At 53.7% G+C, this 16,619-nt stretch overlaps 1 protein-coding gene across 3 annotated transcripts in view; it reads right to left on the bottom strand.

Annotated features, from left to right (window-relative positions):
• The window catches only part of LOC116950195 (breakpoint cluster region protein), a 131,625-nt gene that overhangs the window by 61,722 nt on the left and 53,284 nt on the right, over positions 1 to 16,619 (bottom strand). For all 3 annotated transcript variants that reach the window (XM_032967788.2, XM_032967790.2, XM_032967791.2), the window contains 6 exons: positions 14,351 to 14,458; positions 12,622 to 12,682; positions 12,071 to 12,123; positions 10,871 to 11,005; positions 758 to 879; positions 29 to 197 (listed from right to left, as the gene is read on the bottom strand). In XM_032967788.2, the coding sequence (XP_032823679.2) occupies positions 29 to 197; positions 758 to 879; positions 10,871 to 11,005; positions 12,071 to 12,123; positions 12,622 to 12,682; positions 14,351 to 14,458 (648 nt within the window). The remainder of the gene's footprint in view (positions 1 to 28; positions 198 to 757; positions 880 to 10,870; positions 11,006 to 12,070; positions 12,124 to 12,621; positions 12,683 to 14,350; positions 14,459 to 16,619) is intronic.

Genomic DNA, 16,619 nt, shown 5'->3' with positions numbered 1-16,619 from the left:
GGAGGGGGACTGCGAGCGCTCCCCGTACCTTCTCTCGCGTGATCTCGCTCTTGATCTGCGAGATCTTGCCCTTCATCGCCTCCAGCTCTTCCTCCGTGGCCACGTGGATGGGGGGGCTGCCCTCCGTCTCGTCCAACGGCACGAAGCTCAGGTCCACCAGCGGCAGGTACCACTTGCACTCGTAGTTCTGCTGCTTCCTGGCGGGCGCACGAGGGGAGGGCGGTGGTGGCGTGGTGAGCCGGAGCGACGCTCCTCCGCAAGCTCCCGCGCGTAGCGCCAGAGTTTTGCGCCGTATCACGCTTCTATGTGCGTATGTACGTACGTTGAAATTCTTTCGCAAACGTACGTAGCCTAACCGTGCTAATCGGTTGGCTCCGACTAACGTGATTTAAATCGGCACTTAACTGAAAATCATCATCATTATCATCATGCAGCAGCAGCAGCAGCAACCATGATCAATCCACTGTTGGATGAAGGTCTCCCCAAGCTGTCACCATCTTTCCCGGTCCTGCGATGTAATAATCCACCGAACGGCTGTAAACCAGCCGATTTCGTTCTTCCACTGTCCCGGTGCCACGGAATCATTATTGCCGACCATCAGTGACATTTCAATAAGGGGTGGGGTGAGGGGCATGGGGGGGGAGGGGGGTGGTGGCAACGCGGTGGTTTGCACACTGCGACGTGAAGCTTGCAGAAACCCGCGTTGTTGTTTCGATTGCTGCGGCCGCGGCTAACGTCACACGCCAAGAGCTCTCACCCCGAGATCTGCTTCTTCAGCTTGGTGCAGAGGAGCAGTTTGTCGAAGAGGAACACGTGACGCAGCTTGCGGGAGCACTCCACAAGCTCCACCAGGAAGCCGTCGCGCAGCATGGAGTAGCCCTGCACGACAGCGGCGCGGCCTCGTTAGAATAACGACACGGGGGAAACAGGAGAGGTGGGGAAGGGGAGAGAAGGGGAGGGGGTAGGACAGATTCAAGTTTATTTGTTTAACTAAAGTGAGAACTAGAGACCAGGATGGTCTCATTGCACGCGTGAACCAGGGCAAACAAAACCCGCAAAGGCAATTGTGGTACACCAATGATGCCAACAGAAATCAGAGCAAAACCAACTGAGTTGGAGGAGAAATTGAGAATACGACGCGAACAAAAGTGGACATTAAACAAAATACATTTCCTGTGATAAAAATTTGGCTGTGAAAAAATTACTCCTCAAGCGGGCGGGCGGGCGGGAATCGGAGGGGTGGGGACCAGAGAGCAGAGCGAGCGGCTCCCTCTGAGCAGAGTTAGCGAGCGACGCTGTGAGGAGTAACCAGTGGCGAGCGACACTGTGGGGAGTAACCAGTAGGGAGTGACACTGTGAGGAGTAACCAGTAGGGAGTGACACTGTGAGGAGTAACCAGTGGCGAGCGACACTGTGGGGAGTAACCAGTAGGGAGTGACGCTGTGAGGAGTAACCAGTAGGGAGCGACACTGTGAGGAGTAACCAGTAGGGAGTGACACTGTGAGGAGTAACCAGTAGGGAGTGACACTGTGGGGAGTAACCAGTAGGGAGTGACACTGTGAGGAGTAACCAGTGGCGAGCGACACTGTGGGGAGTAACCAGTAGGGAGTGACGCTGTGAGGAGTAACCAGTAGGGAGCGACACTGTGAGGAGTAACCAGTAGGGAGTGACACTGTGAGGAGTAACCAGTAGGGAGCGACACTGTGAGGAGTAACCAGTAGGGAGCGACGCTGTGAGGAGTAACCAGTAGGGAGTGACACTGTGGGGAGTAACCAGTAGGGAGTGACGCTGTGAGGAGTAACCAGTAGGGAGTGACACTGTGAGGAGTAACCAGTAGGGAGTGACACTGTGAGGAGTAACCAGTAGGGAGCGACGCTGTGAGGAGTAACCAGTAGGGAGCGACGCTGTGAGGAGTAACCAGTAGGGAGCGACACTGTGGGGAGTAACCAGTAGGGAGCGACGCTGTGAGGAGTAACCAGTAGGGAGCGACGCTGTGAGGAGTAACCAGTAGGAAGTGACACTGTGGGGAGTAACCAGTAGGGAGCGACACTGTGAGGAGTAACCAGTAGGGAGTGACACTGTGGGGAGTAACCAGTAGGGAGTGACACTGTGAGGAGTAACCAGTAGGGAGTGACACTGTGAGGAGTAACCAGTAGGGAGCGACACTGTGAGGAGTAACCAGTAGGGAGCGACGCTGTGAGGAGTAACCAGTAGGGAGTGACACTGTGGGGAGTAACCAGTAGGGAGTGACGCTGTGAGGAGTAACCAGTAGGGAGTGACACTGTGAGGAGTAACCAGTAGGGAGTGACACTGTGAGGAGTAACCAGTAGGGAGCGACGCTGTGAGGAGTAACCAGTAGGGAGCGACGCTGTGAGGAGTAACCAGTAGGGAGCGACACTGTGGGGAGTAACCAGTAGGGAGCGACGCTGTGAGGAGTAACCAGTAGGGAGCGACGCTGTGAGGAGTAACCAGTAGGAAGTGACACTGTGGGGAGTAACCAGTAGGGAGCGACACTGTGAGGAGTAACCAGTAGGGAGTGACACTGTGGGGAGTAACCAGTAGAGAGTGACACTGTGAGGAGTAACCAGTAGGGAGCGACGCTGTGAGGAGTAACCAGTAGGGAGCGACGCTGTGAGGAGTAACCAGTAGCGAGCGACGCTGTGAGGAGTAACCAGTAGGGAGCGACGCTGCGAGGAGTAACCAGTAGCGAGCGACGCTGTGGGGAGTAACCAGTAGCGAGCGACGCTGTGAGGAGTAACCAGTAGGGAGCGACGCTGTGGGGAGTAACCAGTAGCGAGCGACGCTGTGAGGAGTAACCAGTAGCGAGCGACACTGTGGGGAGTAACCAGTAGGGAGTGACGCTGTGAGGAGTAACCAGTAGGGAGTGACGCTGTGGGGAGTAACCAGTAGGGAGCGACGCTGCGAGGAGTAACCAGTAGGGAGCGACACTGTGAGGAGTAACCAGTAGGGAGTGACGCTGTGGGGAGTAACCAGTAGGGAGTGACGCTGTGGGGAGTAACCAGTAGGGAGTGACGCTGTGGGGAGTAACCAGTAGGGAGTGACGCTGCGGGGAGTAACCAGTAGGGAGTGACGCTGTGGTGAGTAACCAGTAGGGAGTGACACTGTGGGGAGTAACCAGTAGGGAGCGACGCTGTGAGGAGTAACCAGTAGGGAGCGACGCTGTGGGGAGTAACCAGTAGGGAGCGACGCTGCGAGGAGTAACCAGTAGGGAGTGACACTGTGGGGAGTAACCAGTAGGGAGCGACACTGTGAGGAGTAACCAGTAGGGAGTGACACTGTGAGGAGTAACCAGTAGCGAGCGACGCTGTGAGGAGTAACCAGTAGGGAGTGACACTGTGAGGAGTAACCAGTAGGGAGTGACACTGTGAGGAGTAACCAGTAGGGAGTGACACTGTGAGGAGTAACCAGTAGGGAGTGACACTGCGGTGAGTCACCAGTAGGGAGTGACACTGTGAGGAGTAACCAGTAGGGAGTGACACTGCGAGGAGTAACCAGTAGAGAGCGACGCTGTGAGGAGTAACCAGTAGGGAGCGACACTGTGAGGAGTAACCAGTAGGGAGTGACGCTGTGAGGAGTAACCAGTAGGGAGCGACACTGTGAGGAGTAACCAGTAGGGAGCGACGCTGTGAGGAGTAACCAGTAGGGAGTGACACTGTGAGGAGTAACCAGTAGGGAGTGACGCTGTGAGGAGTAACCAGTAGGGAGTGACGCTGTGAGGAGTAACCAGTAGCGAGCGACGCTGTGAGGAGTAACCAGTAGGGAGTGACACTGTGAGGAGTAACCAGTAGGGAGTGACACTGTGAGGAGTAACCAGTAGGGAGTGACGCTGTGAGGAGTAACCAGTAGCGAGCGACGCTGTGAGGAGTAACCAGTAGGGAGTGACACTGTGAGGAGTAACCAGTAGGGAGTGACACTGTGAGGAGTAACCAGTAGGGAGCGACGCTGTGAGGAGTAACCAGTAGCGAGCGACGCTGTGAGGAGTAACCAGTAGGGAGTGACACTGTGAGGAGTAACCAGTAGGGAGTGACACTGTGAGGAGTAACCAGTAGGGAGTGACACTGCGGTGAGTCACCAGTAGGGAGTGACACTGTGAGGAGTAACCAGTAGGGAGTGACACTGCGAGGAGTAACCAGTAGAGAGCGACGCTGTGAGGAGTAACCAGTAGGGAGCGACACTGTGAGGAGTAACCAGTAGGGAGTGACGCTGTGAGGAGTAACCAGTAGGGAGCGACACTGTGAGGAGTAACCAGTAGGGAGCGACGCTGTGAGGAGTAACCAGTAGGGAGCGACGCTGTGAGGAGTAACCAGTAGGGAGCGACGCTGTGAGGAGTAACCAGTAGCGAGCGACGCTGTGAGGAGTAACCAGTAGGGAGCGACACTGTGAGGAGTAACCAGTAGGGAGCGACGCTGTGAGGAGTAACCAGTAGGGAGCGACGCTGTGAGGAGTAACCAGTAGGGAGCGACGCTGTGAGGAGTAACCAGTAGGGAGCGACGCTGCGAGGAGTAACCAGTAGCGAGCGACGCTGTGAGGAGTAACCAGTAGGGAGTGACACTGTGAGGAGTAACCAGTAGGGAGTGACACTGTGAGGAGTAACCAGTAGGGAGCGACGCTGTGGGGAGTAACCAGTAGGGAGTGACACTGTGAGGAGTAACCAGTAGCGAGCGACGCTGTGAGGAGTAACCAGTAGGGAGTGACACTGTGAGGAGTAACCAGTAGGGAGCGACGCTGTGAGGAGTAACCAGTAGGGAGTGACACTGCGGTGAGTAACCAGTAGGGAGCGACGCTGTGAGGAGTAACCAGTAGGGAGCGACGCTGTGAGGAGTAACCAGTAGGGAGCGACGCTGTGAGGAGTAACCAGTAGGGAGTGACGCTGTGGGGAGTAACCAGTAGGGAGCGACGCTGTGAGGAGTAACCAGTAGGGAGTGACGCTGTGGGGAGTAACCAGTAGGGAGTGACACTGTGAGGAGTAACCAGTAGGGAGTGACGCTGTGAGGAGTAACCAGTAGGGAGCGACGCTGTGAGGAGTAACCAGTAGGGAGCGACGCTGTGAGGAGTAACCAGTAGCGAGCGACGCTGTGAGGAGTAACCAGTAGGGAGCGACACTGTGAGGAGTAACCAGTAGGGAGCGACGCTGTGAGGAGTAACCAGTAGGGAGCGACGCTGTGAGGAGTAACCAGTAGCGAGCGACGCTGTGAGGAGTAACCAGTAGGGAGCGACGCTGTGAGGAGTAACCAGTAGGGAGCGACGCTGTGAGGAGTAACCAGTAGGGAGCGACGCTGTGAGGAGTAACCAGTAGGGAGCGACGCTGTGAGGAGTAACCAGTAGGGAGTGACACTGTGAGGAGTAACCAGTAGCGAGCGACGCTGTGAGGAGTAACCAGTAGGGAGTGACGCTGTGAGGAGTAACCAGTAGGGAGCGACGCTGCGAGGAGTAACCAGTAGCGAGCGACGCTGTAAGGAGTAACCAGTAGGGAGTGACACTGTGAGGAGTAACCAGTAGGGAGCGACGCTGTGGGGAGTAACCAGTAGGGAGTGACACTGTGAGGAGTAACCAGTAGCGAGCGACGCTGTGAGGAGTAACCAGTAGGGAGCGACGCTGTGAGGAGTAACCAGTAGGGAGCGACGCTGTGAGGAGTAACCAGTAGGGAGTGACACTGCGGTGAGTAACCAGTAGGGAGCGACGCTGTGAGGAGTAACCAGTAGGGAGCGACGCTGTGAGGAGTAACCAGGAGGGAGCGACGCTGTGAGGAGTAACCAGTAGGGAGTGACGCTGTGGGGAGTAACCAGTAGGGAGCGACGCTGTGAGGAGTAACCAGTAGGGAGTGACGCTGTGGGGAGTAACCAGTAGGGAGTGACACTGCGGTGAGTAACCAGTAGGGAGCGACGTTGTGAGGAGTAACCAGTAGGGAGCGACGCTGTGAGGAGTAACCAGTAGGGAGCGACGCTGTGAGGAGTAACCAGTAGGGAGTGACGCTGTGGGGAGTAACCAGTAGGGAGCGACGCTGTGAGGAGTAACCAGTAGGGAGTGACGCTGTGGGGAGTAACCAGTAGGGAGTGACACTGTGAGGAGTAACCAGTAGGGAGTGACGCTGTGAGGCGTAACCAGTAGGGAGCGACGCTGTGAGGAGTAACCAGTATGGAGCGACGCTGTGAGGAGTAACCAGTAGCGAGCGACGCTGTGAGGAGTAACCAGTAGGGAGCGACACTGTGAGGAGTAACCAGTAGGGAGCGACGCTGTGAGGAGTAACCAGTAGGGAGCGACGCTGTGAGGAGTAACCAGTAGCGAGCGACGCTGTGAGGAGTAACCAGTAGGGAGCGACGCTGTGAGGAGTAACCAGTAGGGAGCGACGCTGTGAGGAGTAACCAGTAGGGAGCGACGCTGTGAGGAGTAACCAGTAGGGAGCGACGCTGTGAGGAGTAACCAGTAGGGAGCGACGCTGCGAGGAGTAACCAGTAGCGAGCGACGCTGTGAGGAGTAACCAGTAGGGAGTGACACTGTGAGGAGTAACCAGTAGGGAGCGACGCTGTGGGGAGTAACCAGTAGGGAGTGACACTGTGAGGAGTAACCAGTAGCGAGCGACGCTGTGAGGAGTAACCAGTAGGGAGTGACACTGTGAGGAGTAACCAGTAGGGAGCGACGCTGTGAGGAGTAACCAGTAGGGAGTGACACTGCGGTGAGTAACCAGTAGGGAGCGACGCTGTGAGGAGTAACCAGTAGGGAGCGACGCTGTGAGGAGTAACCAGTAGGGAGCGATGCTGTGAGGAGTAACCAGTAGGGAGTGACGCTGTGGGGAGTAACCAGTAGGGAGCGACGCTGTGAGGAGTAACCAGTAGGGAGTGACACTGTGGGGAGTAACCAGTAGGGAGTGACACTGTGAGGAGTAACCAGTAGGGAGTGACGCTGTGAGGAGTAACCAGTAGGGAGCGACGCTGTGAGGAGTAACCAGTAGGGAGCGACGCTGTGAGGAGTAACCAGTAGCGAGCGACGCTGTGAGGAGTAACCAGTAGGGAGCGACACTGTGAGGAGTAACCAGTAGGGAGCGACGCTGTGAGGAGTAACCAGTAGGGAGTGACGCTGTGAGGAGTAACCAGTAGCGAGCGACGCTGTGAGGAGTAACCAGTAGCGAGCGACGCTGTGAGGAGTAACCAGTAGGGAGCGACGCTGTGGGGAGTAACCAGTAGGGAGTGACACTGTGAGGAGTAACCAGTAGGGAGCGACGCTGTGAGGAGTAACCAGTAGGGAGCGACGCTGCGAGGAGTAACCAGTAGCGAGCGACGCTGTGAGGAGTAACCAGTAGGGAGTGACACTGTGAGGAGTAACCAGTAGGGAGCGACGCTGTGGGGAGTAACCAGTAGGGAGTGACACTGTGAGGAGTAACCAGTAGCGAGCGACGCTGTGAGGAGTAACCAGTAGGGAGTGACACTGTGAGGAGTAACCAGTAGGGAGCGACGCTGTGAGGAGTAACCAGTAGGGAGTGACACTGTGAGGAGTAACCAGTAGGGAGCGACGCTGTGAGGAGTAACCAGTAGGGAGTGACACTGCGGTGAGTAACCAGTAGGGAGCGACGCTGTGAGGAGTAACCAGTAGGGAGCGACGCTGTGAGGAGTAACCAGTAGGGAGTGACGCTGTGGGGAGTAACCAGTAGGGAGCGACGCTGTGAGGAGTAACCAGTAGGGAGTGACGCTGTGGGGAGTAACCAGTAGGGAGTGACACTGTGAGGCGTAACCAGTAGGGAGTGACGCTGTGGGGAGTAACCAGTAGGGAGTGACACTGTGAGGAGTAACCAGTAGGGAGTGACGCTGTGAGGAGTAACCAGTAAAGAGCGACACTGTGAGGAGTAACCAGTAGCGAGCGACGCTGTGAGGAGTAACCACTAGGGAGTGACGCTGTGGGGAGTAACCAGTAGGGAGTGACGCTGTGGGGAGTAACCAGTAGGGAGCGACGCTGTGGGGAGTAACCAGTAGGGAGTGACACTGTGAGGAGTAACCAGTAGGGAGCGACACTGTGGGGAGTAACCACTAGCGAGCGACGCTGTGAGGAGTAACCAGTAGCGAGCGACGCTGTGAGGAGTAACCAGTAGGGAGCGACACTGTGGGGAGTAACCAGTAGGGAGCGACACTGTGAGGAGTAACCAGTAGGGAGCGACGCTGTGAGGAGTAACCAGTAGGGAGCGACGCTGTGAGGAGTAACCAGTAGCGAGCGACGCTGTGAGGAGTAACCAGTAGGGAGCGACACTGTGAGGAGTAACCAGTAGGGAGCGACGCTGTGAGGAGTAACCAGTAGGGAGCGACGCTGTGAGGAGTAACCAGCAGGGAGCGACGCTGTGAGGAGTAACCAGTAGGGAGCGACGCTGTGAGGAGTAACCAGTAGGGAGCGACGCTGCGAGGAGTAACCAGTAGCGAGCGACGCTGTGAGGAGTAACCAGTAGGGAGTGACACTGTGAGGAGTAACCAGTAGGGAGCGACGCTGTGGGGAGTAACCAGTAGGGAGTGACACTGTGAGGAGTAACCAGTAGGGAGCGACGCTGTGAGGAGTAACCAGTAGGGAGTGACACTGTGAGGAGTAACCAGTAGGGAGCGACGCTGTGAGGAGTAACCAGTAGGGAGTGACACTGCGGTGAGTAACCAGTAGGGAGCGACGCTGTGAGGAGTAACCAGTAGGGAGCGACGCTGTGAGGAGTAACCAGTAGGGAGCGACGCTGTGAGGAGTAACCAGTAGGGAGTGACGCTGTGGTGAGTAACCAGTAGGGAGCGACGCTGTGAGGAGTAACCAGTAGGGAGTGACGCTGTGGGGAGTAACCAGTAGGGAGTGACACTGTGAGGAGTAACCAGTAGGGAGTGACACTGTGAGGAGTAACCAGTAGGGAGCGACGCTGTGAGGAGTAACCAGTAGGGAGCGACGCTGTGAGGAGTAACCAGTAGGGAGTGACGCTGCGGGGAGTAACCAGTAGGGAGCGACGCTGTGAGGAGTAACCAGTAGGGAGTGACGCTGTGAGGAGTAACCAGTAGCGAGCGACGCTGTGAGGAGTAACCAGTAGGGAGTGACGCTGCGAGGAGTAACCAGTAGGGAGTGACACTGTGAGGAGTAACCAGTAGGGAGTGACACTGCGAGGAGTAACCAGTAGGGAGTGACACTGTGGGGAGTAACCAGTAGGGAGCGACGCTGTGAGGAGTAACCAGTAGGGAGCGACACTGTGAGTAACCAGTAGGGAGCGACGCTGTGAGGAGTAACCAGTAGGGAGTGACGCTGCGAGGAGTAACCAGTAGGGAGTGACACTGTGAGGAGTAACCAGTAGGGAGCGACGCTGTGAGGAGTAACCAGTAGGGAGCGACGCTGCGAGGAGTAACCAGTAGGGAGTGACGCTGTGAGGAGTAACCAGTAGGGAGTGACACTGCGAGGAGTAACCAGTAGGGAGTGACACTGCGAGGAGTAACCAGTAGGGAGTGACACTGCGAGGAGTAACCAGTAGGGAGTGACACTGTGGGGAGTAACCAGTAGGGAGCGACGCTGTGAGGAGTAACCAGTAGGGAGCGACACTGTGAGTAACCAGTAGGGAGCGACGCTGTGAGGAGTAACCAGTAGGGAGTGACGCTGTGAGGAGTAACCAGTAGGGAGCGACGCTGTGAGGAGTAACCAGTAGGGAGCGACACTGTGAGGAGTAACCAGTAGGGAGTGACGCTGCGAGGAGTAACCAGTAGCGAGCGACGCTGTGAGGAGTAACCAGTAGGGAGCGACACTGTGAGGAGTAACCAGTAGGGAGTGACGCTGTGGGGAGTAACCAGTAGGGAGCGACGCTGTGAGGAGTAACCAGTAGCGAGCGACACTGTGAGGAGTAACCAGTAGGGAGTGACACTGTGGGGAGTAACCAGTAGCGAGCGACACTGTGAGGAGTAACCAGTAGGGAGTGACGCTGCGAGGAGTAACCAGTAGGGAGTGACGCTGTGGGGAATAACCAGTAGCGAGCGACGCTGTGAGGAGTAACCAGTAGGGAGCGACGCTGTGAGGAGTAACCAGTAGGGAGTGACGCTGTGAGGAGTAACCAGTAGGGAGTGACGCTGCGAGGAGTAACCAGTAGGGAGTGACGCTGCGAGGAGTAACCAGTAGGGAGCGACGCTGCGAGGAGTAACCAGTAGGGAGTGACACTGCGAGGAGTAACCAGTAGCGAGCGACACTGTGAGGAGTAACCAGTAGGGAGTGACACTGTGGGGAGTAACCAGTAGCGAGCGACACTGTGAGGAGTAACCAGTAGGGAGCGACGCTGCGAGGAGTAACCAGTAGGGAGTGACGCTGCGAGGAGTAACCAGTAGGGAGTGACGCTGCGAGGAGTAACCAGTAGGGAGCGACGCTGCGAGGAGTAACCAGTAGGGAGTGACGCTGTGAGGAGTAACCAGTAGGGAGTGACGCTGTGAGGAGTAACCAGTAGGGAGTGACGCTGTGAGGAGTAACCAGTAGGGAGTGACGCTGTGAGGAGTAACCAGTAGGGAGTGACGCTGTGGGGAGTAACCAGTAGGGAGTGACACTGTGAGGAGTAACCAGTAGGGAGCGACGCTGTGAGGAGTAACCAGTAGGGAGTGACGCTGTGAGGAGTAACCAGTAGGGAGTGACACTGTGAGGAGTAACCAGTAGGGAGTGACGCTGTGGGGAGTAACCAGTAGGGAGTGACACTGTGAGGAGTAACCAGTAGGGAGTGACGCTGTGAGGAGTAACCAGTAGGGAGTGACGCTGTGAGGAGTAACCAGTAGGGAGTGACACTGTGAGGAGTAACCAGTAGGGAGTGACGCTGTGAGGAGTAACCAGTAGGGAGTGACGCTGTGGGGAGTAACCAGTAGCGTGGGGGGCGGCTACTCACCTCTCCCCTGCGCAGATTCGCTCGATGCGACGTCACCTCGGCGTTGAGGTGGGAGAGGAAGTTCTGGGAGATGCGCAGCGCCTCCTCCAGGGCCGGGTAGTCGTCGTGCGACCGCGGCGTGTGCTTCAGCAGGTCCTGCTCACGACGATTCACCATGGTGGCAGAAGACGAAGCGGCTACACTTAACTGATGATGATGATGGTGGTGGTGGTGATAACGATAACAGCAAAACCTGGTGCTGTGTGCTGCGATTTACACATTTATGTTACAGCAGCACCCCGCTTAAAATGGACCTTGGGTGGAATCTGTCGCAAATAATAACGAAGCTCATTCTTAATGAAGATTGAGTAAATCTGTGAAATAGGCTGTCATAAGAATACATATAAAGGAGATGTGATTTGTTCTTCCTCTTCACGAGTGACCTGCACTTCTCATCAGCGCTATGGATTTTTTTAAAGACTCCCATTCATATAAACAGTACTTAATCTGATAAAAAAAAATGAATCGCAAACCCCATATGAGCGAGATATCCTTAAGTAAACAAATCAAGAGATTCGCAATTAAAATTCTTATTTTCACGCCCCTTTCTTTGCCATATCTAAAGGGTGACGTGTAGCATCACTTACTGGACATCTGTGATAAAGAGCTTCATAGCTCATCAGATTCCTCCAGTCTAAAATTAAGACTTTGATCCTGATCATTCTGATCACTAAATCTCTGGCTTTCCAGTGATAAAAAAGTAAATGTGCAGTGCCCTGCAATTGCTTATTCAGGCCACTGCTGGCGGAAGGGCCACCCGCCCCCCTTCCCCGCCAGGACAAACTCTCGTCCCATCTTCCAACACGTTGGAAGAGCTCGAGGCGTACCCAACACTTCACCCAAACGGCACACGGCCTACCGATTGACTAACTCTGGTGTAGCCATTTATCCTGCAGGGTGTACGCATGTATGTTGAACCTCTTTCGCACACCAGGGTGGATAGAGGCAGCGGGGTCGGTGAAAAACTTGCACCGTCTGCTTCAGGAGACGGAACAAATCCGGCAACCTCTGGATTTCAAATGCCCGTGTACGAACCGTTACGCCGTTGTCAGCTCAGCGTTGCGAGGCCGTGAGATTCACGCGCCTTTACGCGATGAACAAATCCAACGCTGTGTCTCGCGGTTCCCTCCGCAAGGTGTCTGCGTCACGAGTTCTACTCACGTGCAGGACGAGCGTGCTGCGCATTACTTTGTCCACGGGCTTGTACAGGAGCGCTGCCGGGCAACACGCGCACCACAACGACCATTTGTAACCGACGGGATGGGAACCACGGTGGTCTGAAAGAGGGCTTCCACGACTGGCGGGCCAGCTGGCCACGTCGCCCGTGACGGGGCTTGTGGAGTGGCCCGCCGAGAGACATGGCTCACTGTGATATACGCCTTGCCGAGGTACATAAATAGAGGCGGATTAGCGAGGTGAAAGCGAGGGATAAACGAGAGATCGAGAGAGCTGTAGGACGAGGGATAAGGGGTTTATTGATACGAAAAAGCGAGACGAGAGAGAAAGAGAGGCGAGAGGCCTGGAGGTACGCATTCGGCGTCACGACGTCTGTACGGGCCGCACGGCGTCACGTCACTTCGGCCGCTCGTGCACACCCACGTGATTATCCAGTCTGCCGGATCAGAACGCGGGTCTGCAGCTTGGGGCTAGAATCACATCTGGACATAAAAGCCTAAAGCACAGACTGCCTCCCTAGTCCCTCGCTGTGGTACCTTCCAGAGACGATGCGCTTGCTTGTTCTTTGGATCCAGAAGAGCTCTTCACCTTCAACCTCTGCATTAAAAAAACAATGACAAGACACGAGACGTATGGAGTTGAATGCGTGCCAGCGTATACACGTACAAGGGTGGGGAGTGGTGGCGCAGCGGTTAGTGTGCTACGCCCTACAAACCCCGGCAACCCGAGGACAATTCCCACTCAAAGCCAACATCGGTGACGAATATCCGAACCGGTCTTAGATCTCCCCTAGATCGAGTCAGCCGTCAATGAGTGACTGATGCGGTGTGTAAGCATCATCACTGGATAAACAAAAGTGGCTGGGATGTGGTGCTGGCCACCCACCCCTTTTATGTATTGTGCTGGCCTTAACTACGATTACAATTTGTTTTATTTTACCAGATAAGACCCACTGAGCGATGTAGCTCTTATTCAGAAGTGACCTGGCCACAAATGATAGCTCAACGAAGTGGCTTATCACGTGGAAATTTACAGTAGCCAAATGCTCTAAAAAGTACGTTGATTCTAAATGTGGAGGGGAAAACCGGAGGACCCTAAGAAAAATCCACACTACCACGGGGAGAACATGTAAACCCCAAATATACAACAGGCGTCAGGGTTGGGCTCAAACCCATGACCTCCTCTGCCTCTGTTTGTCTTGGATAACAAGGGGTGGAGTGGTTGTGGCACAGTAGTTGGCACGGAATCCCGTGACCCGAGTTTCATCACCGTCAAGGGCCAAACTTAGCGACGAACATCTGAACCAGAATTCGGCCTCTCAACTCAACCTCAACTCAGCCACAACGCAAGCGTGTGATCATCGGCGACCGGCAACGGTGTTGTCCAAACCACCGCGTTGGCCTTCGGAATGCTCACTAACAGCACTCGCCCCAACAGGCTGGTGAAGAATACGGAGGGTGATCTTTTGTCTCCGTCTGGTGCAATGGAGGAAAGCTGCTCGAAATACAAATGCTGTGCTGTACTCCCCACTGTTTAATCCCATTTGCACACTCATATTAGGCCATTTAGCACATTCACACTGCAGGAATCTACAAAACGCAAGCTCTGTAATGCAAAGAGCAAATAGTCCTAAATGCAAATGCAGCTTTTAATAAGGCTTGCCCTGTGAAATTGGATTAAGCGTTAACAAGGCAATCCCTTTATTTAATGCTAACATTAACAATGTATGTTAGGATTAGGGTAAGTGCCAGGACTGCTAAAGGTTAAGACTTGGGCTCTAAGAGAGAGGTTTGGTGCTAGCCTCATTAAAATCGAGTCAGATGTGTTCCAAGGTCACTTTAAACAAAAGGACCAAAAATCACGCATACATATGCGTTGATCGTGTAACGCTTTCCAACATGCGTTTGTCCTGGAACGGTATCCCGACTATTACCGACAGCGAGATGATGCCACACGCACAACAAAATTACGGCACGTGTCGCTGTTCTGTTTTTTTCTCCCAGCACTGGTTTTCATCTCCCACATTTTGGGAACCACTTCTATAAATTGCGACCGTTTCCTCCAGGGTAAATTCCTGATAACGACGCAACATTCCGATAGGGCGTCGTTCTCGTCTTAAACCATCTTTACGACAGCCACCGTGCTACCGTGTTACAGACAAGACGGACGGATGGATGGACGGGCCAAGCTGAGGCATTAATGCTTTCACCAAGCGTCGTGGGAAAACGTAAAAATGTGCCACTCTATTGCAGCTTCCAGCCAAACCTCTGAAATCTTGGCGAACTGAGCGTCCGCGCTGCTGCACTTATCGGCCATCTCCACCGCAGTCTTGTAGTTGTCCACAAACTTCTTGTAGTAGTCAAGGTGGTTGGCCTGGACAAGGAAAAAATCAAAACACAGATGGTTCATATTTGCGAGAGCATAGTTTCTTTGATTGCGTTTCACACTGTTGACCTCATACGTAGTGAATTCATCAATCTTGCTCGGCATGACCATTTCATCTGCCTTGTGGAATGGCCTTCAGAAATTATACTCAAGATTTGTTGATGAATCTTGGTTTTATTTTTTGAGCTAAAGCCATCTTTCACTTGGGGTGCTGCAGTAGCGAAATGTTATCTCCCTCGCCTGGTATGCAGGAGGTCGTGGGTTCGATCCTGGACCTTGAAAATGCCCTGTGGTGGTCGCATGGATTGATCTCCGGCTCCTACAGTTTTGCGCCCTCCATATTTAGAAACGCACGTTTAGATTATTTGGCTGCTTCTATAAATTCCCACGTGTGATGGTAAAAGTCACATCAATGAGCTATCACGTGTGGCCGGTCGCCTCTTAAAAAAGAATGGCACAAATACCAAATGTACTAAATTATTACCATTCAACCTCTGTCAAATAATCAAACTCAGCCCACCGTGGTTTTTTATCACAACGTGCAAACTACTGTGGCACTAACTTGCCGCACATCAGGGAAACTTTAGCTGTTGCACTTAGAATTCTCGTGGTCATTATTTTAATTTTTCAAAAGAAACGTCAGCCGACAGATGCCGTTAGTTGTTGCTCGATCAGTTTATAGTCGTACAATCGCCGGAGAAGGAGCAAAGCGGTTTTTGTAATTTGGAGAAAAAAACATGAACCAGCAGGCTTGAGGTCAGCTCGCGTGCCACGAAACACAACTCACACCCCACCTCAACCCCTGCCCCCCTTCCTGCACCGGTTCTGCATGAAAACAGAAAAAGAATATTCATATGAACCCAGATTTCAGAAATACGCATGGCGTCGTAACGCGACAGGTCTCTTTTTTTGGTTGAAAACACTTCTGCCGAGGCGATTTTAGCTTCTTGCCGTTGGGGGCATAAGAACAACGGTGATTCTTGTTGTTGTTACAATAACTATAATAATTAATAACGGAACGAGTGTTGCATTTTTCAAGCGCTGAAGTCTATGCACGGGGCAAGCAGCGGGCGCGGCGGCGTAAGCACGTGGTGCTGGAGACGACGCGGGCCGAGTTTGATTCCCAGCCACGGCTAAGGTCAGTGGACAAAGTGAGCTCTGAACCAGCCCTGGCCGCCCCGTTCCTTCCTTCGTTCTCTTGTGGCTCAGTTCAAAGGCCCTTTTCAAATTGGTTACTCCGCCTGTTCCAGTGAACACCTTGGATCGAGCGAACTCTCCTCCAGGTGCTCGAGTGGTTCTTGTGTTGAGGAGGTAACAGTGGTCATGCGCGTTGGTGAAGGGAAAAGGCGGTGGGGGAGGGGGGGGGATGCTTGTTCAATCATTGTTATGATTTTTTTTTTACCACGAAGGTTTTTTCTGGGTTAGATCGCGTAAATATAAATGTGTCGTTAAACCCGCTGCCACCCGACACCGCCAATTAGTAAGGTCTGTCACGTAAACAAAGACGTCTCAATGAGTCACTATTTCAGCACACCGGCGTGTTTACAACAACCAGCTTTATCAGGCAATTAGCCAGAATTGTGAAGAAGTCTTCCCCCTTTTCGGTCTTAAATAGAGTAAAGGTGATGGCATGACTGTGCGCCGATCAGGTGCGAAGACCACAGGAGGTATTTTAATGCACATTAAGTCCCAGGGTTGCAGATGAACCGACTTTACAGAAATGCCCCCATAAATCATGAAAAAAAAAATCAAGATGCGGATATTTTTTGCGTTAGTTAATTAAGCGCAAGTACTGCAACGCAGTGAGGTTGCGAATACCGCGGAGCGAGAGGCGTAAGGCGGGCCACCTTACGCCCCTCGCTCCACCAAAACGTGGCCTTCACCGAGCCCGAGTTTCACTAGGGTTAAGGTAAACAAAAAATGTTGTAGCGTTACATACTTCTTTTGCTTTTGTAGCATTATGTAATTGTTTGTTTTACATGCTTATAACTATCTTTTTTTCCCCATGTTTCTATTTCCAAGTTTTCTTCATTTTAAGTTTATTTCATGAGTTATTTACTGCATGTACTTCATGTAACACAATTACACTTCGATTGCTTCTGGTCTCAGCCAACAGCGATCGAAGAAGCCTAGGCCTAGCCTAATGCAC

Source organism: Petromyzon marinus, chromosome 38 (assembly GCF_048934315.1).
Source record: "Petromyzon marinus isolate PM22_M1 ecotype Great Lakes invasive population chromosome 38, UKy_Petmar_22M1.pri1.0, whole genome shotgun sequence".
Taxonomy (NCBI): Eukaryota; Metazoa; Chordata; class Hyperoartia; order Petromyzontiformes; family Petromyzontidae; genus Petromyzon; species Petromyzon marinus.
This window is presented reverse-complemented; position numbering and strand designations above follow the sequence as displayed.